Below are 20390 nucleotides of genomic sequence, written 5' to 3'. Positions count from 1 at the left end.
GTGAGTTGAGAAATCAATACCTTTGTAGATTCCTCTTTGCATAAGCAAAGGCTAATCACCCAAAGAGAGGGCCTTCATTCCTTGCATCTTAGATCCATGGATTTGGATGGATGAAAAGGTTTCTCCAAGTTCCCAAAATTGAAAACCTCTAAGTCTCCACACCAAGGCATATTGTAGAAGAAATGAGTGACCTTGGAGGAGTTTGATTGCTAGATGATCCCTCCAAGGTGGCTGAAATTTTAGAGAGAAATGAGAGCTTGTGTTCTCATCCTTTCCCCAAAAATTACCCTTAATGAATTTTGGCTATAAAGTCATACTTATTCCTTAATTCATTTGAGTGGCAAACTTGTAAATAAGTCCAAAACCAATCCTTCTTTAACATGGGATTTATTGGGCTATTTGGGCCTTTGTGAATCATTATTCATTAAGTTGTCACACAACTTAAGTCAATGGACTTGACGTTCGAAGCCCATTGGGCCTTAAGGTCCAAAACTATCCCGAGGTCTTTTAACGAACTTATTCGTTTGATTAATAATCATATTAATTAATCATTGCCATAAATAATTAAACCATTTAATTATTCTTACTCATCTCCGTTGAATCTTCAATCTCTACCTTACACGGTGTACGATCCATTAGGTTCATTTTAGCGAGGCAGTGGGCGATTCAAACTCTTTCAAATCGATTGTGAATTGGAACTTACTTTCAATTCTCCCGTTAGTGATAATACACTTTTAGGGCTTCCACAAACCATGGTTGACGCCTAGCAGCATGTCATGGTTACCCAAGCTAATCAGAAGAGGTGGAGAACCTATTCAGTTTTAGGATTACAAATGCAATACGATCTTTCTTTAATACAATACTCTTGACCACATTGTTTGGTTTGATAGTTTATTCATGTCTACTATCCAATGTGAGTCTTGTGCTTATATGATTACCTTGAATGTGATTTGGAACACATTCCTAAATCTCATTCATACTTTGGCCAAAGATTCTTAATCATATCATAGAGTATTCTCCCTCAAACAGTTTGAAGGTTAGAGATCCCTTGTTGCGCATTCACTTGCCTCCATGGCTAAGTGGCTTAACCCCAACGATGTCGTGGACACCCTCCTGATGGAGTGACTTTGACATAATCAAAGATTAAGGACCTAACCACAAGACAACTGTGATGCCTCAGGTCAAAAGACTAATTTGCATTATCCCAACCATGAGTTCTCATGTGACATGAATATGAGAACTCTTCGTTGATCGTGTTCAGTGAACTCATTCTCTATTGAGCACCTACGTACTTGTCTTGATGTCACACACACCAATGACTCGAGACTAGTCACTCTCCCTGAGAGAAGACATAGCACGTATTGATCTTAACGGACTATCAATGCCCAATTGACAATCCTATGATCAGGAACGTTTAGGATGTGTCAACGAAAGAATGGTCTCATGAATCTAATTTCTTTAGATCGCATTCTTCCAATCACATATTCCTTGGACTTATCATTTAAGCATATAACATTTATATGAGACGGCTCAAACAATAATGTTTGCCCTTAATATTAAACTAGATTAGTTTAACATGTGAAATGTCCATAAAGTATCATCATATGATTGGTTTTAGGGCACATTTCCAACAATCTCCCACTTGCACTAGAGCCAATCAGCTTAGTCATCAGTGATAATACCTCTTTTGTAGTCATTTCATAAATGGCTGAGTAGTAGGCCTAGACAATGGATATCTATATGTTATCCATAGAAGCAACCTTGAGAATAACGACGTCACCATTATACATGATTCTCAATCATGTGGTTCAGTCTCTCATTTGAGTTCGGACCTTGATGAGACCTTGATTCCCTGGCTTGAGCTATCGCCCCATTAGTGTCATACACTTGCTGGTTGGAACCGAATAGAGAGTTCATAAATGAACTTTCCCATCCAAACAACATTGTTGTAAGCTTCTATATGGCAATATATTTTGCAATCATAATGGAACACACTAAAGTCATTACTTTAATGTTTCCATCCAAATATCTTTTTAGTCATAATAAAGAGATATCTGTTTATCTCTTCATTCATAATGAAGAAATATCCAATGATGGATTAGATTCATAATCTAATACATTTACGCTTCCATTACGTTACTCTCATTCTTTCTCAATTATTGAGTAATATATCCTTTAGTATTTCTCAAATACTTAAGGACTCACTTGACAGTTGCCATGGTTCTGATCCTGGGCTTGCACTGATATTGTCTTGTACCTTTCTAGGTACATCTTATATCAATGTTTTTCATACAATATGAAATACATAAATCACCTTTCTGCTTATGCATAAAGGATTCTATTTACGCATTATTTCTTTGGGAGTCAAAGGGTACATTCCCTTTGAGAAGAACAACTTCCTAGTCTCACTAGAATTGTCATTCTAATTGAAGTTTATCATCAAATGAGAAACTTCCTAGCATCTCTTGTCTATTTTAGGGATTGATATAATCCAATTATATCTTGAAATATATCATTATAGATTTCCATTCCATTATATAGACTATATCTCCCATATACATTCTATCGTTATAGAATAACTTTAACGAAGAAGTACTCTTTTCATTTCCAAAAATTAATATATCATATATATATATATATATATATATTTAAATTTAGGAATACGATTAACTCCCACTAATCTTTTGTAAACCTAGTAAACAAAAGATTCATTTACATCTTTATGAGAAATCAAACAATTGATATTTTCTCATAAGACGCTTATAGCTCCCACTAGCTTGCTAAGATCCATGATGGATGGATCTCTACAACTAACCTGTCTTGTGATTTATAGTTTTAGACATATATTATCAAGACTATCTTAATAATGGTTTCGGAAACCCATATTATGTCCAAACATTAAATCACCATTTAGTTGTAGCTAGCAATTTTCGAATTAATTGAAACCAAGACTACGTCAAAGATGGTTTCTTCAAAGTCAACCATTCTCTTTGAGTGTAGTCACCTTAAGCTACCAATTAGCTGTGAAGGTTTCATTATTTCGGGTCAAATGGTACTTTACCATTTCCTTGAGTATATATCGTATATACACTCAATGTAGTCATAAGGATTTTCATTCTTATTTCTTTCGAATTAAGAGGTGCAACTCTATGACATAGTCATAAAGTTCAAACCATTCAACTGAGACGGTTTATAAATCCTTCTGGACTACCTTGGAGCTTGTGGTATAGGAACTAGGTTGTCTTAGAAGTATATATCATATATATATGGGTAATTGATAATGTCCAACGAACTAAATCTTATTCATGTTCATTCTTCTCCTAATAGAGAAATTCATTATCTTACGATGCTACTTTCCTTGATATTTTTCAAGGAAATTAATCTAAAGTGTTACTTTTTCCTTGGATCAAATCTAAGGAGGTAAATACTTTAGACGTCTTACTCATCTACTTACATTTCTTGAATTCTTTGAAACCTTTTGCAAAGTATTCGGACTTGTGTTTATTCAAAATAAACTATAGTCCAACCGAGAGTGATCTTCGGTGAATGTCATACAACATGAGTAGTATTATGTTGTGGACAAGTGCCACTAACATCTAAGTGAATTAACCTCAACAACTTTGTGATTCTTTCTTCTTTCCAAAAGAATAAAGATTCGAACATTTCGCCTCTATACAATTTTAACAAGAAGGTATTGGATCCGGATCTAACGATCCAAAGCATCCATCTATGACCAACTCGTAACTTATGTTTTAGAGGTATCACAACTCAGTTGGGATTAGTCACTACCTTGCAACCTTTTGGGTTTTAAGTATCATCGTATTCTAAACAGTTAAACTACCACATCATCTCTACTATAGAGACAACCAATTAAATTACAATAATCTAATTATTGATTAATAAAGAACAATGTTTTGTCAAACAAAACATTTATCCATCTCTACTATAGTGACGGATTTAAGTTCCTTAAAATTGGAATGTAAAGACAATCTTTAGTATTTTCCAATTTCTTTGGTAGTTCATATGAGGAAGTAAGTACAATCCGCTTTCTTAGAGATCTATATTTTATTCACTTTCCGAATGTGAAGTACTTTCTCTTCTCTCATTAATCTTCTACTTTTTATTAGCACACTTTTACAACAATTGTAAAACATAGTTACTAATACGGAATCAAGCATTCAAGTAGAAGAACCAACTGTTTTGAACTATTTCAAGAACATATTACAACACCTTCGAAAGATGTGTTCTTGACACTTGCAAGACATTTCTTGCAAATACCCCTTCCAATGTCCATCCTTTCATAAAGAAAGTTTGTTCCCTTGGAGTTATTTTGCCTTCTTCATTTGACTTCTCCTTTGACTACAATAGTCATGGTCCCTAAACTCCCACTATCTCTTTTGAAACTTATTTCAATTGTGTTATACACATCAAACAATTTGGAGAGTGTGTGGTTATTGTTCACTATATAGTTTACAATAAACTTAGTGAACCATTAGGATAGGGACACAAAGGTGAAGTCCTTGCCTAATTTCCGTCTCGTTAAGTGGTTTAACACTTCAACACTCAATGATTCAAAATCATCATAAGTCCATGTTGATGGATTATTTTTTGTCAACCAACCATTATGTTCTAAACATAATTACAAACTTTCAAGAGTTGTTCAAGGCAACTCTCATTTCTTCATACAACAATTTGTATTTGAAGAATTATGACATTAAAAGTGTTGTCCTTCTCATGTTAGACTTATCTAACATATTCTTCCAATGATACATTATCAATAGGAAGATTGTGAGGATGAGACTACTTAGTTACATTTACAAGCCATTAAAGACAATCTATGGGATTGTAGAACTAAGTCCGGAAATTAAAGCATTCGGCTTTTCTTTGTCAAGTTTTGGATAGCGTTTGCAAATATATTGGTAAACAAATACATAACGAATATAAATTGATTGATTTTAAGCCATCTGATTCGGGTCTTTAAATCAAATAGCACCACCCACTATTTTTGGCAAATTCCATATCCCTCATCGGAATTCGAGAGTTTTGTTGAACTCTTAGCGGGGCATAGGAGACTCACCATTACCAAGCCCACCTCAGAATTATATCATGTTGGTTAGCAAAAATAATGATGAGAGAATAACACTTTAGTCATTTACAACTCTTGTAATTACCCATCTAGTTTGGCCTCTAGAGAATGAATGCCTCAGAATTATATCATGTTGGCACCATTGCACTTAGTTAAGTTATTCCCACCATGCTTAGTTTATGTAGAGGTTCAAGCACAACCTCAGAATTATATCATGTTGGTCATACTCGTTGTCTACACTCACCTCATCATATGTTTATGGACTCCTCCTGGATGTAAGCACATACTTTGTACTTCCCCATTATAGGGTGAAGCCGGTGCATGAGTCACAAACAATTGGAGCCCACCACGGTGGAACGCCTACGAAGAAATGTTCAAAACATCTCTCGTTTATCAACTTAATATTCGTTTGTTGAGGGTTTTAGGTCTCATCACATATAAACATACATTTTAATCCAATTAAAACATTTTGGTCCTATTACAACTATTGGTCCATATGATTGATTTAGTAGTATATAATACTCCCACTATGCTTTTAAAACGGTTTTTAAAGCAAGACTATATGGTACTACTAACATAAGATTTGCATTCATTGATGGACTATATAGTTGCCTTAGGGCCTTAGGATGACTATGAACTTTTGATTCGATTCAACACGAGCCTAGTGTTGAATCTCGGTCTAGGGATGGTGATTGATTTTAGTTACGCGTTTAATCACATTAAGGCGTGTTGTCTTATTGGGCGTTGGACCCAACTACTCCAATTTCATGCATATTGAATAAAACAAGAAAGGAGTACTTCAAAGTAAATAAGAGCTTATGCTCTTTTACAACAATTGATCAAATCAAATTACTTTAAAGTAAAGAAGAGCTTATGCTCTTTTACAACAATTGATCATATCAAATTACAACCAAAATTTAATTTACACATTCCCATGGTTCAAACAAATTTGAAACGGCCTTTCACATAGCTCAATTATAGTAGGCTTAGGTTCATAATCACCCTTTCTTTAATTAATTAACGCTTTAACTAATTAAACTTGAATGCAACATTTTCATTTGGTTTTTGTATCCATAGAATTGATTTAAATGGAGCTAAATGAAATGAAAATCCAATTCTCATTTAAAGAGACAAAACAATTTTGTTCTCTACCTAATTTGGGCCAAAATGCTATGACCTCAACTTGTTTGGGCCATAGTGCAATTAACCTCAACTTTTGGGCTATTTTGCAAAAACTTAAACTTTTGGGGTCACTTTGTAAAAACACAAAAGTCCACTACTTCATGTAATTACAACTAGAACCCAAAAATTTCCACAAAAGCTAAAACTTCATTAAAGGAGCAAAACAATTTGTCCTTTTAGTGATTTTGGACCTTTACGTAAAAACGTAAACTTTTGGGTCAAAGTACAAATACACAAAAGTATCAAAACTTTATGTAATTGCATAAAAGCCCCACAAGGACCCTAATTGAGTAGGGTGGCCGGTTTTGAAGCAAAGTAATAAAAAAAAATTTCAAAGTTTTTGTAAGTGGGGTGTGTGAAATGGAATAAATCATCACACACCTACCCACTAAAATTTCTTTAATTTTTCAAAATAAATATCTAATATATTTAAACATAAGAAATATTTCAAAACAAAAACTTTATGAAATAAATCAAAACTTTGAATCAAAACACCAAACATTTTGTTCTTGGCAAGAACATATCAAGAACAATGAAGAACATTCATGAAAAACCCATAAGAGCTCCATGAACATTCTGCACCCAAAAACATCCCAAAACCACTCAAACTTAAGGGAAATAACATACAACCATACTAGGGTATATAGGGGTTCCAAAAGTCACTTTAAAACACTTTTAACAAGTCAAACAAGAACCCAAAAATCCACCCTTTGGATTTGGCCGAATTTCCCCAAAAACATGGCACCAAAATTTAGCTCCAAAATTCATGCTCATATGAACTACATCTACAACATTTGAGATGGCAAATTTTCTAACAAAATTTACATTCAAAGAAGCAAGAATAAAGCTTGTAACAATTACAACATTCAAATCACAAACTATGAACTACAAAACCTAAAAGGATTCACCAACTACTAGACTTAGGCTCTTGATACCACTTGAAGGAAAATTTGTGAAAAACAAGTTCATTTGAGCAACATCAACAACATGCAATTAACAATTAAAAGGCGAAATCATGTTTATATGCACTCAAAAACAAAACTTAACCCATGAACTTCAAAGCCTAGTAGATAGGTGAACCAAGACTCAACTCAAAACAAAGTGAGTTGAGAAATCAATACCTTTGTAGATTCCTCTTTGCATAAGCAAAGGCTAATCACCCAAAGAGAGGGCCTTCATTCCTTGCATCTTAGATCCATGGATTTGGATGGATGAAAAGGTTTCTCCAAGTTCCCAAAATTGAAAACCTCTAAGTCTCCACACCAAGGCATATTGTAGAAGAAATGAGTGACCTTGGAGGAGTTTGATTGCTAGATGATCCCTCCAAGGTGGCTGAAATTTTAGAGAGAAATGAGAGCTTGTGTTCTCATCCTTTCCCCAAAAATTACCCTTAATGAATTTTGGCTATAAAGTCATACTTATTCCTTAATTCATTTGAGTGGCAAACTTGTAAATAAGTCCAAAACCAATCCTTCTTTAACATGGGATTTATTGGGCTATTTGGGCCTTTGTGAATCATTATTCATTAAGTTGTCACACAACTTAAGTCAATGGACTTGACGTTCGAAGCCCATTGGGCCTTAAGGTCCAAAACTATCTCGAGGTCTTTTAACGAACTTATTTGTTTGATTAATAATCATATTAATTAATCATTGCCATAAATAATTAAACCATTTAATTATTCTTACTCACCTCCGTTGAATCTTCAATCTCTACCTTACACGGTGTACGATCCATTAGGTTCATTTTAGCGAGGCAGTGGGCGATTCAAACTCTTTCAAATCGATTGTGAATTGGAACTTACTTTCAATTCTCCCGTTAGTGATAATACACTTTTAGGGCTTCCACAAACCATGGTTGACGCCTAGCAGCATGTCATGGTTACCCAAGCTAATCAGAAGAGGTGGAGAACCTATTCAGTTTTAGGATTACAAATGCAATACGGTCTTTCTCTAATACAATACTCTTGACCACATTGTTTGGTTTGATAGTTTATTCATGTCTACTATCCAATGTGAGTCTTGTGCTTATATGATTACCTTGAATGTGATTTGGAACACATTCCTAAATCTCATTCATACTTTGGCCAAAGATTCTTAATCATATCATAGAGTATTCTCCCTCAAACAATTTGAAGGTTAGAGATCCCTTGTTGCGCATTCACTTGCCTCCATGGCTAAGTGGCTTAACCCCAACGATGCCGTGGACACCCTCCTGATGGAGTGACTTTGACATAATCAAAGATTAAGGACCTAACCACAAGACAACTGTGATGCCTCAGGTCAAAAGACTAATTTGCATTATCCCAACCATGAGTTCTCATGTGACATGAATATGAGAACTCTTCGTTGATCGTGTTCAGTGAACTCATTCTCTATTGAGCACCTACGTACTTGTCTTGATGTCACACACACCAATGACTCGAGACTAGTCACTCTCCCTGAGAGAAGACATAGCACGTACTGATCTTAACGGACTGTCAATGCCCAATTGACAATCCTATGATCAGGAACGTTTAGGATGTGTCAACGAAAGAATGGTCTCATGAATCTAACTTCTTTAGATCGCATTCTTCCAATCACATATTCCTTGGACTTATCGTTTAAGCATATAACATTTATATGAGACGGCTCAAACAATAATGTTTGCCCTTAATATTAAACTAGATTAGTTTAACATGTGAAATGTCCATAAAGTATCATCATATGATTGGTTTTAGGGCACATTTCCAACATATATGTCTAGTTTTGTAACTCCAAGTATTGCACCAATTGTTTCTTCTGAGCATAATATGATCACAAGGTTGAAAAGTGGCACAATTCAAAGAAGGGATTATGCAGCTTATCATGTTCCTCTATCTAGTACAGAAGTAAATCTCATACCATATAATGATGATGTAGTTTTTAGTGGTTTTACTGCTGTGCTTGATATTCATGAGCCCTCTGAGCCTTCACATTATAAACAAGTTGTCATGTCTGAATCATGGAGAAATGCTATGATAGAGGAGTTTAATGCACTTCAGAAACAAGGTACTTAGGAGTTGGTACCTCCTCCAGCAAATCAAAATGTCATAGGGAGCAAATGGGTGTATGAGATCAAGAAAGATCAAGAAGGAAAAGTGTCTAGATACAAAGCTAGACTAGTTGCACAAAGGTACAATCAAGAACAAAGACTATGAAGAAACATTCAGTCCAATTAGACATAGAACTGTTAAACTTGTTCTATCACTTACAGTAATGTATAAATGGGAATTAAGGTAGTTGGATGTAAAAAAATGTATTTTTCCATGGAGAGTTACAAGAAGAGGTCTTTATGAAACAACCTCCAGGCTTTCAAGACTCTAAATACCCTCATCATGTGTGTAAGTTTCTCAAATCTCTGTATGGATTGAAACAGGCTCCATGAGCCTAGAATGCAAAATTCACTAGCTATCTTCCAACTTTGGAGTTTCAAACCTTTCACTCAGATCCAAGTTCATTTGTGAAAGTCAATGGCGGTGATGTAGTGATCTTATTACTCTATGTCGATGATATCATAATTACCGATTCTTGTTCCAAGTTAGTACATGAAGTAATAGATGACTTGGCACATGTGTTTGACATGAAAGACATAGGGAAACTGACTTATTTTCTTGGACTTCAAGTCACTTACAGAGACAATGGAGCTATATTTCTTAATCAGTCCAAATATGTGACTAATCTTCTTAACCAGGCAGGTATGGTGAATTGTTGACCTTATTCCACTCCTAGTAAACCACATACTCAGTTATTGAAAGATGAGGGAGAACCATTGGTTGATCCTACTATGTATAGGAGTTTAGTGGGTGCATTGCAATATCTAACCTTTACAAGGCCAGATATTGCATATGTTGTCAATTATGCATGTCAGTTTATGACTACTCCTATTGAAGCTCATTTTTGTCTGGTGAAGAGGATTCTAAGGTACTTAAAAAGTACATTAACTTGTGGAATTACATATTCTAGTGCTAAGGTTTTGGAACTTTTTGCATACAGTGATGTTGACTAGGCGGCTGATATAAATACAAGGAGATCCACAACTGGATATGTCATATTTCTGGGGCCTAATCCTATTTCCTGGCAATCAAAGAAGCAAGGAAGTGTTTCTCAAAGTTCAACCGAGGTTGAATATAAAGCCTTAGCCAATGCAGCGGCTGATATTGCCTGGATAAGATTGGTTTTGAAAGATCTTCATTTGTTTCTTCCTTCTGCACCATTGCTGCATTGTGATAGTCTTTCCACACTGGCTTTGTGTTCTAATCTTGTATTTCATACCAAGATTAAACACTTAGATACTGATTTTCATTTTCTTAGGGAGAGAGTGCAAAAAGGAGATTTGAAAGTCTAGTATATTCCAACAGAGGCTCAGATTGCTGATGTACTAACAAAGGGATTACACAGTCCTTTATTTGTTCAGCATTGTTCCAATCTCAGACTGGGATATCCCAGCTGAGATTAAGGGGGAGTATTAACATAATGTAATATTTTCCGTTACTTTGTTAGATTGTACATGTAGGCTTTTAGTTAGCTTAGTTACTAAGTTTGACAGCTGGTTTTTAGCTATAAATAGTAGCTCAACCGCTTGTATTTGTATCAATCATTACACTGAAATATTCATCATGCTCTACAAGCTTCTCTCTTTCTTGCCTTCATTTTACTCAGTTCTTCATTTTTTTTTATTCTCAATCTTCTTGGAAATCATGATTTCTCTTTAGTTATCAATACCAAGATAAAAGTGTTTAGGATTTTAATTGTATGTTTATTTTTCTCTTTAAGAGGTAAATATATAGTTGTACAATATCCCACATAATAGGAAATAAGAATCCCAATTATACAAGGAATCAATTATAGGATTACATTCCTAAACTAAATGGTTGACTTTGGTACCTAGAGTGGTGAAAAAATGACCAAAGCGTGATTCATTGTGAGTCTGTTGTGACTGCCAGGAAGTGGGAGAGATCTGGAGATATATGAGTTATGTTTATTCAGTGTTCCTCCGTGAGTGAGTGAGTATGTGAATTTGGGAGTTTTGGGCCGTACCAAAATTTGGACTTTGGGAAGAGAACATACGTTTTCTGGTGAACGATAAACTGTTGATTTCTTTGGAACATTGGTTTATTTTTTTAGTAAGCATTGTCGTTGACCAATCTTGAGATGTGGTCCAATGATCGAAACTTCTATTTTTTTTATTTTTAAGAATTATCCAATTATCATTCATATATGTTTATATGATATATATAGAAGACTTCCGAAGAATATATGTTTATCGACAACATGCTGAGGGCTATAAGGTCCAAGTATCAACAATATTAATAATAACAACGCCGTAACCTCATTTTAAGAGAATGTAGTTAGTAACTGCCCTCGAGCAAATTTTTAAATCCCTGTATTTATTCCCAATTAGGTTTTGCATGACCATATTTTGTGTTCTTATAGCTTTCCTAAAACGACGGTGCGTTACTCTGTGAATCCAGTCTTTAATTTTCAATTTGGCAATGGTGATTGGATTTGGGAAAGTGCTGCTGACATTGTAGCTTTACTCATTTTTCATCCAACCCATGGAATAGGTACTGGTCCTTGGGCGTGAAAAGGAAGGTATACCGGTGGATATCATCCGTATTCTGGATACTTGCATTGAGATTCCACAGCTGGGAGTTGTTAGATCTCTAAATGTTCATGTCAGCGGTGCCATTGCTCTGTGGGAGTATACTCGACAGCAGAGATCATCCCGATAGGCAATGGCTTTTAATTTTTAAGCACCACACTTTCTGTGTTGGCTTGGCTATACACGAGAAACGTTCTAAACCCAAGACATGAGCAGCAGCTTTTGAACAGCCAATTTTGCAGCATGGAATTCAGAGGTTGTTGTATCATTAGCTGAAATATGCTATAGACGTAATTCTCAAAGATCATTTTCACATGATTATAATATGTGCCTGCTTCCCAGTTTTTAGCAATGTAGATGCGAGCAATATGTAGCTCTCGGTGATGGATTACCCCTAACGAAACCAGGTGCTTTGTACATCAAATGTCCAACTCAAATTCAATTTCTTTTAAGCTAAGCATCACTAGTTAGATTGTTTTCAAATGAATTGAAATTTGCATCCGTCGTCATGACGAAAATTATTTCTTCAGCAATAAATATCACAAACTGGTATCTGTAAAAAATGACATGGGTTGCTAGTGTTTCACTATCGCTTTGTTGGTGCTGAGAAAACTTTGGAAAAAAGGCTCCGCTGCTTTTGCACCTGCAAGGATTGCAGTTTTTTACATTTTACTTTAAACCAACAACAACAATAAATCTTTATCCCACTAAATGAGATTCGTTATATAAATCCTAAAATGCTATTGCGCTCGATTTTATGCTTTATCATACTTTTTGCTTTAAACCAATTAACAAAAAAACTACGAGAGAAATAAATGAATTAATTAAGACTGCAAAGTAAAATTTCAGTTACCTTTAGGCTTTTTACAGCAGCTTTTATTTTACTGGTGGTGGTTCTACTGTTACCCCAAGGCATCTTCCTTGTCTTCCTCCCTTTCTTAGCTTGGAAAATTCCAAAAACGTTTGGTAATTTCCAGTTGCCAAAGCAGGTTGGAGCTTTTGAACTCTTGTTCGGCTTTCTGCGCACACCCACTACCTATCAACAACTTTATTAGCCAATCTAATATTACATTTTTAATTGCTTACCATGGCTTCTTCCAATTGACAAGTGACACCAAGTTTCTACAAATGGATTTTTATTTTCTAAAACTCATGGAGGAGGAAAAGGAGAGAGAGTGGCAGAAAGAAATATGGAAATAATTTCCACAATTCGTTTTCTATGTTTGCACACTTCCAATAATTTTCATCACTCGATTCTCCTTTGATTTATTCAATTTAAAGCTTAAAAAAGGGGTGTAGGGGAAAGAAAATGGGAGCGTGAACCAAGCAAGAATATATAATAAGCGTTGATGTTTGACTCGTCGGACGATGAAGAGTGTCCGGCAATACAACGGCTCAAAGTCCAAGGGTGATATTATGATGTTAATTTGTTGTTCCTAATGCGAAATTCCTTCCTAAAACTTTGTATTAGTTAACGCAGTTGACAGTTGTATTAACACACTAGCACTCATACAAAAGGAATTTAAGGTACCTGGTGGGTATGAGGCTGTTGACTACTGGTAATGTTTGGCCTTGACGAGGGTGTGGATGGCGGTGCTGATCGAGCAGATTGACGAAGGTATTGGGAGTACTGAAGCAGCTCTGCTCTCCTGCTAATTATGTACCCTTTTCCGCCGGCACCCTGCCTGTAATGAATTATCTCTCGTTTGACGGCGTGATGAATATGATGGTGGTTGTGGTGGTGGTGCCTCTTCGGCTTCTCTACGTACACGCTCACCAGCACCCCTTTCTCTTTGCTCCATGTTCCCTGAAAAAAAAAAAAATCAACTGATCAGTTAACTAAACTACCATACCATATCAAGCACGTACTAATCTGTACCAAGCATATATTGTTTGTTACCATTTTGGCTGGCGTTTGAAAGAGAGAGAGAGAGTTTGTGTGCTTGTGTCCGTTTCTGTGTCTGTGTGAGGGAGAGAGGTTCATTGTTTGGTGGTAAGAGGGATTTATAAACTTTGTGTAGGTGGCAGATGTTGGCAAAGATGTGAGGCCAAACAGAGAAGGCCAAAAGTGAATTCTCACATCACTTCTTTGGTTGGAACGAAGTCTGTTTAATTGTATATGTTAGAACCCGGTCTTAGATGCATTTTATATAAATTAATTAATCCAAACGTCGACAATATCGGTGAAACTTATTATGTTGTCTTGTCTTGTGTGATGGCAAAGTCTCTTTTACATTCCTTTATTGCCGTCCAAAATTACTTGAATTCTTTTATATTATCTACCTAAACTCACATCACATAGAGTTAAAAGCACGATAAATGTAAGGATTAGTTGCGCACGAAGAATGTAAGGGCCTAGAACTGACTAAAGGAAAGACCAAAACCTTGCAAAAGCAGGGAAAAACAACCCTAGCATACAATCAAATTAGGTGGGCAGATTTCTAAAGAGAGAAATAGGAGATCTTATGAGGATGTTTATATCAAGTTTTTTTATACTTTAAATTGAGGAAGGACTATTCGAATCTCCGGATTGAAATTCTCTCCTACGCATGCATGTTATGCTTAGAGGCTGCGTATGACCCGAAGACGACATGGGGCCTTCCTAAATATGTAAATCTCTATAGGAGGGGGATAGACAATTACACATCACTAGGAAAATCACTTCGTAAATTAACAACCCTTGACCCCTTGCCTCTAAAGACATTTTCATGACGGGTAATACTACATTTACCATCTAGTTATACTACTATTTGTACTATTAATAGAGATAAGGTCCGCCAACGCATGTGGATCCTATCTCTATTAGAGATATAGTACAAATGACGATATATCTAGATAATAAGAGTAATATTTTTGTTTCATGACACACTTTTATGCAAACCCTTCGTCATGTCAAGCTAAGATTGGCAAATGAGAATTAATGACTTATTAATGTAAGTAGACAAGTATCTTTTCTTTTAAGTTAAGTAGAGCATCAAGCAAAATGTCTTGAAATGAGCATTTATATTGATTTTGGAAAGCTCTCTAATGGTGGAATTAAATTATCCATCTTCTCCAAAAGGTGAAACAAAAATGTATATTTACACTTTTTTTACATCTTTAGAAGGCGGGCTCCGTTAGTCAAAAAGAAAAAAAATAAAAGGAAAACTAATAAAAATGATTTAAAAATTTTGAGTTTTAACGATAAGGACAAAATAAAGGGTAAAGTGAGTTGTACCAGAATTGACTTTTTAGTATGAAAATGTGGTTTTTTATTAAAAGTGAACAGTACCGAAAGTTTTTCGTTAAAGTTCCCAAAAATAAATGAGATTCTAAATTTTCATCTCTCTTATTGAAGTATAGCTTATATTTATATATTCCGAAGATGTAAATATGAGTTTTACATATTAAATTTGTATCTCTTCATTTGAGATGCTCAATAAGCCTATGATTTGTCTCCTATCTACCTCAATTAAAACAAGACCACCTCATCTTTTCTTGATCTTGAGTAATTAAAGTTAAGGGTTACTCACTGCCCATTGTTGGAGAGATTTTTCAATGTGACCGGTACACGAGATGGTATATCACATGTCATTATATAAATAGTGGGATATATGTGCTAAAAAGTTAATTATTTTAAATTGAATCGAATTCAAATTTTCCCCAATGATTGAGAGCATGTATCCATCAAGGTTAAGCTAATTATAAATATAACCAAAAGATAAGAAAAACGAGATGAATGAATGTGATATGCAATAAAGACCCAATGCCGGCCCTGAGGGGGTGCAATAGGTACCACCACATAGGGCTCCCAAATCGGAAGGGCTTCCGATTTTTCAAATTTGCATGCATTTACGTATATATAGTAGTATGTGTAGAATATTACAAACTTGAGTCTGAGCGCAAGTGGTATTATTGCTTATTTATAGCGGCCTAGGAAATGGGTTTGAAACTCGTCTCCATCATCTTTTCAGTTTATTTTTATTAAATGCATAAGCTTCCACAAAATAATATAAAAATTTCACACAATAACATGAAAATTCGAACTTTGACCCTCTAAATAGTTAAGGAAAAAAACTAAAATTATTTTTTTGAACAAAAAAAATAAAAAAAAATACAATTCTTAGTGCTTTTTAGGACCTCCAATTCACTTTCGCACAGGGCCCCTGAAATCTTAGGGCCAGCCCTGTAAAGACCATAAATTGGAATCATAATATCAACAGATTAAGGGGGGTGTATTCAATTGGGATTTTAAGGGATTTTAATTCTTTTAATGAATCTAGGGGTATTCAATCAGGATTTTAAGTAATTCTCTGAAATGCAATGTGTATTCAATCAAAATTTTAAGATAGTTTATTAAAATCCTTAGAAATCCAGGTGTATTCAATTAGAATTTTAAAGAAGTTTATAACATTCTAGGTGTATTCAATTAGAATTAGAATTTAGAGAATTTGAAAAAGTTGAGCAATTAGAGGGAATTGGAGAGATTTTGCAGTGTATTTTAAGCATCCACAAATCTCACCTCTTTCCATGAGATTTCGAGGGAATTGAATTAAAATTTTACATAGAATCTCTATAAATCAGTTAAACTCCATAAAAATCTATGGATTTATAAATTCATTAAAATCTCTCAAGTTCCCAGTTGAATACACCCCCTTAACCTGTTGATATTATGATTCCAATTTATGGTCTTTATTGCATATCGCATTTATTCATCTCGTTTTTTTATCTTTTGGTTATATTTATAATTAGCTTAACCTTGATGGATACATGCTCCCAATCACTGGGGAAAATTTAAATTGGATTCTCGGTTCCACTGTCGATGTTTGCCTCACATTTCGTCTGCCAAACCCGTGTTTCCGTTTTTTATTTTTTTTTATTTTTTTTATTTTTTATGAGTATATCCGTGTGCTTCAAGATGTTTGATATAATAAAGAGCGGTTTCTTAGAAATGAGGTTGCATTCTCCCTTCATTAACTAGAAAACCTGTGAAGGGGACATGGGCAATATTACTTGTGTGTTTGATTGGTTTTTGCCAAAATTGATGTTTTTTCTATAGAGCGAAAAGTATTTTCTCCAAATTCCGGAAAATGCCTTTAAGTTGCTTGATGAATGACAATTGTGTTACGTAGAATTGGTTTTATGTATAATGATTGATTGGTTATAAACGCCTTATGTAACGGCATTGATTGGATGTATAATGTGAAGCCCAAACATCAATGGTGATTTGTGGATGATTGTGAGACCATTGCAGACGTCTTTGGTTGTCGTCTTGTTGATTTATTATTGTGTAACCGTAGATCATCCGTTTCCCTTTTGAGTTGGGCACACCATAAATATATAGAACCTCTAGGAGTATGCAACATTTGGAAGGGGAAACCTGAGTGAGATAGCGAGTGCTGGATATATTACCTAGTCTGTGCCAATGGTGAGTTCCAATTGTTATAGCAACTCATTTTGTTTGTAGTTCTAGTAATTGGTATGTTCAATTATTGTCAGCTAATTGACAGAGTAATTAGATTGCAAAAAGATGTCCTTAACAAGTGCTACTTTTATCAGCGTTAATAAAATTCTACTTTGAACAAAAATTAAAAATTAAAAATTTTACTTGGGCACCAAACAAAGAAGGTGCTGCTGTTAGCAGTAACTTTAATAAGAACTTGAAACATACAATTCTGGTTAATAGTTTTCTCTACATGTCTTCAAACCCACACATACAGGTCACCGTAACAGTTTTATTTTCAGAAAAATATTCAACTGGCTATAGCACGTGTTGCGTAATTATTTACCATTGATGCTTCTGTGAAGTTAATTCTGCGTATACAGATTCTAGTAATTTCTGCATTTAAGCTTTCTTAATATCCATTGGTACTGAAGTATCAAATATTCAATGGTGCAAGGTTGATCCAGATGAAGTGAATGCTATAGCTCAGTTGATGATGTGGAAGACAGCCGTAGTGAACATTCCTTATGGTGGAGCTAAGGGTGGGATTGGCTGGCTGCAACCCAAGGGACCCGAGTATCAGTGAGTTAGAATGTTTAACTCGTGTTTTCACTCAGAGGATCCATGATCTCATTGGAATTCACAGGGATGTTCCTGCCCCTGACATGGGAACTAATTCCCAGGTATCCTGTTTCCCGTCAAACTAAATTAAGAGTACGGTCTTTGTTGGTCAAAAATGATAAATACATTGTTATCTTTGGTATAAAGTTTATAAACTAGACTTGCTTAATTCTTCAAATTGTGCAGACAATGGCTTGGATTTTTGATGAGTACTCAAAGTTTCATGGGCATTCACCTGCAGTTGTGACAGGAAAACCTGTTGTAAGTACCGCACACCCACAGACGGTTTATGATTATGTCCACTAAATGGAATCAAATGATCCATAATTCTAAAAGAAACTAGAATTTTATTTCTTACTCGTCGTGTTTCCATTTAAGGATCTTGAGGGTTCGCTTGGAAGGGAGTCTGCGACTGGACTCGGGTGGTTTTTGCAACCGAGTCTTTGCTTGGTGAATACGGAAAGTCAATTTCTGGTATGAAGTTTGTTATACAGGTATGTCCTAAATCATGGTAAAAATTTATTTTTCCCAGGCCATATGCGTGATGACATGAATATCTGTTTTTCTAACTTTGTTGATACATTTTAGGGTTTCGGAAATGTGGGCTCATGGGCAGCCAAGTTGATCCATGATAGAGAGGGTCATGTCATTGCTGTTAGTGACATCACAGGTGCAATTAGAAATCCTGCTGGAATCGACATCCCAGCTCTTCTGAAGCACAAGGAAACCATAGAAGTTTGAAGGAATTCCAAGTTGGAGATGCAATGGACCCAAATGACTTGCTTATTCATGAATGTGATGTTCTCATTCCATGTGCCTTAAGGGGAGTCATCAACAAGTATGTACTCTGCTTCCTTAACGTCATAAACAGGCTCTGTCAGAAGCAGAATTTCGTGTCAAAATTGTTTTATATTTTTTCCCCTCACTGCTATTTTCCTTTTATTTTCCTATTGTTTGATGATAATTTATTCATTTTTTTATATTTAAGGGAAAATGCAGCTGATGTGAAGGCAAAATTCATAATAGAAGCTGCAAATCATCCAACTGACCCGGAAGCAGATGAGGTAATAATAATTTCTTAACTTAAATTAGCATACTGGTTGCTGAAATCTCCTACTTTGGTACAAAATCCCTCTTCTGCAGATTTTGTCCCAGAAGGGAGTTGTTATTCTCCCCGACATATATGCAAATGTTGGCAGTGTGACGGTGAGCTACTTCGAATGGGTTCAGGTAAAAGGAAGCTATTGCGGTGTGTGATATATGCCTATTATCTAAATTACTGAGTCTTGAAATAGTCTTGTCTCTTGTCTGCAGAATATTCAAGGATTTATGTGGGAAGAAGACAAGGTTAACCGTGAGCTTAAAAGTACATGCACAAGGCCTTCCTTGACATCAAGGCATTGTGTCAAACTCATGAACGCAGCTTGCGAATGGGAGCTTTTACTCTCGGGGTGAACCGAGTCGTGCGTGCTACACTCTTGAGGGGTTGGGAAGCATGAATCAAGCCTTCGTTTGCCCATCAGATGCTTCTCTTACTAGTCGTTACAAAGCAGTAAACGAAGTGAAACTTATCTTCGTTTATGTGAAGTGTGTCCATAAGTTTGGGAAGCCTTTGGCTTCGGCTTCGGCTACCGTGACTAGCTTTACTGAACGCAGGTTTAAGAATTCTAGTGCCTCATGAAGCAGTTTTTCCGTTCAATGCAAGGGTTAGCCTGTTTCATGCTAGATATCGGTGCTGTATGCAGCAGAGGTGTATGCTTAATTCATTTCAACCAAAAAAGAAATGGATTACTCGTCAAGAATTAATCATCATTCACGAATATATCATCGTGCTTGTTTTTAGGTGAAACGGGAAAGCTGGCTTATGCCAAAATATGAGGGTTCAACCTCTATGCCTAAAACAAAAACAAAAAACGAACTTGAATGGCGATTTGTTGGTGAATGATTCTGAAGGTTTAGCTGACTTTTCTGTACTGGAAGCAGTTACATCTTTCCAGCTGACATCTAAAATCCAGTTTCTTTTGTTTTCTTCACTAGTACGACCACCTGGTATATGCTTGCTGCTTGGAGACGCCTTTTCCCTTCCTCCATGGACAATTTGAAGCAGCCATCAATCCCAGCACATTTATCCTATTCGCCGGAAGTTCTGAACTTTCGAAATTTTCATGTAGTTGTTTATGATAATAAGATTTATCAATGTATTCCTCTCGTGTTTGCTTCAAATTATTTTCTTGCTGCTTGGAGACCCTTTTTCCCCTTCATGGACAATTTGGACCAGTCATCAATCCCTGCTCATCTGTAGGCCCTCAAATACTAGAATTCTCTCCTCTCCTCTTTCCATCTCCTTCCATCCCCTCCTCTTACATTCTCTATTTTATCTTTCTCTTTCTATAAAAAATTAATTTAAGATGTTAACTTGGTTAACCGTGACCGTGACCGTTAAAATAGGAGGGGAGG

General features: G+C 35.6%; 1 protein-coding gene across 1 annotated transcript; it reads right to left on the bottom strand.

Moving 5' to 3' along the window:
- Nucleotides 1–12184: 12184 nt before the first annotated feature.
- Nucleotides 12185–13988, bottom strand: LOC148696427 (uncharacterized). The gene is made up of 4 exons (XM_088696215.1): nucleotides 13791–13988; nucleotides 13422–13697; nucleotides 12744–12926; nucleotides 12185–12533 (listed from the first exon to the last, which is right to left on the bottom strand). Exons 1-4 carry the CDS (start codon nucleotides 13872–13874, stop codon nucleotides 12477–12479), a joined length of 600 nt encoding a protein of 199 aa, XP_088552341.1. The 5' UTR covers nucleotides 13875–13988; the 3' UTR covers nucleotides 12185–12476.
- Between the last annotated feature and the right edge of the window lie 6402 nt (nucleotides 13989–20390).

The sequence above is a fragment of the Pyrus communis genome, chromosome 6 (genome assembly GCF_041283825.1).
Source record: "Pyrus communis isolate YQ-2024b chromosome 6, ASM4128382v1, whole genome shotgun sequence".
NCBI lineage: Eukaryota > Viridiplantae > Streptophyta > Magnoliopsida > Rosales > Rosaceae > Pyrus > Pyrus communis.
The sequence above is the reverse complement of the archived record's forward strand: the minus strand, read 5'-3'. Positions and strand labels throughout refer to the sequence as shown.

Coding starts and splice junctions, on each gene's coding strand:
- LOC148696427 (XM_088696215.1), bottom strand. CDS start 13,874: ATGAACCTCTCTCCCTCACACAGACACAGAAACGGACACAAGCACACA. Junction 13,698..13,790: donor TTCAAACGCCAGCCAAAATG/GTAACAAACAAT, acceptor TTTTTTTTTCAG/GGAACATGGAGCAAAGAGAA. Junction 12,927..13,421: donor AACAGCCTCATACCCACCAG/GTACCTTAAATT, acceptor AGTTGTTGATAG/GTAGTGGGTGTGCGCAGAAA.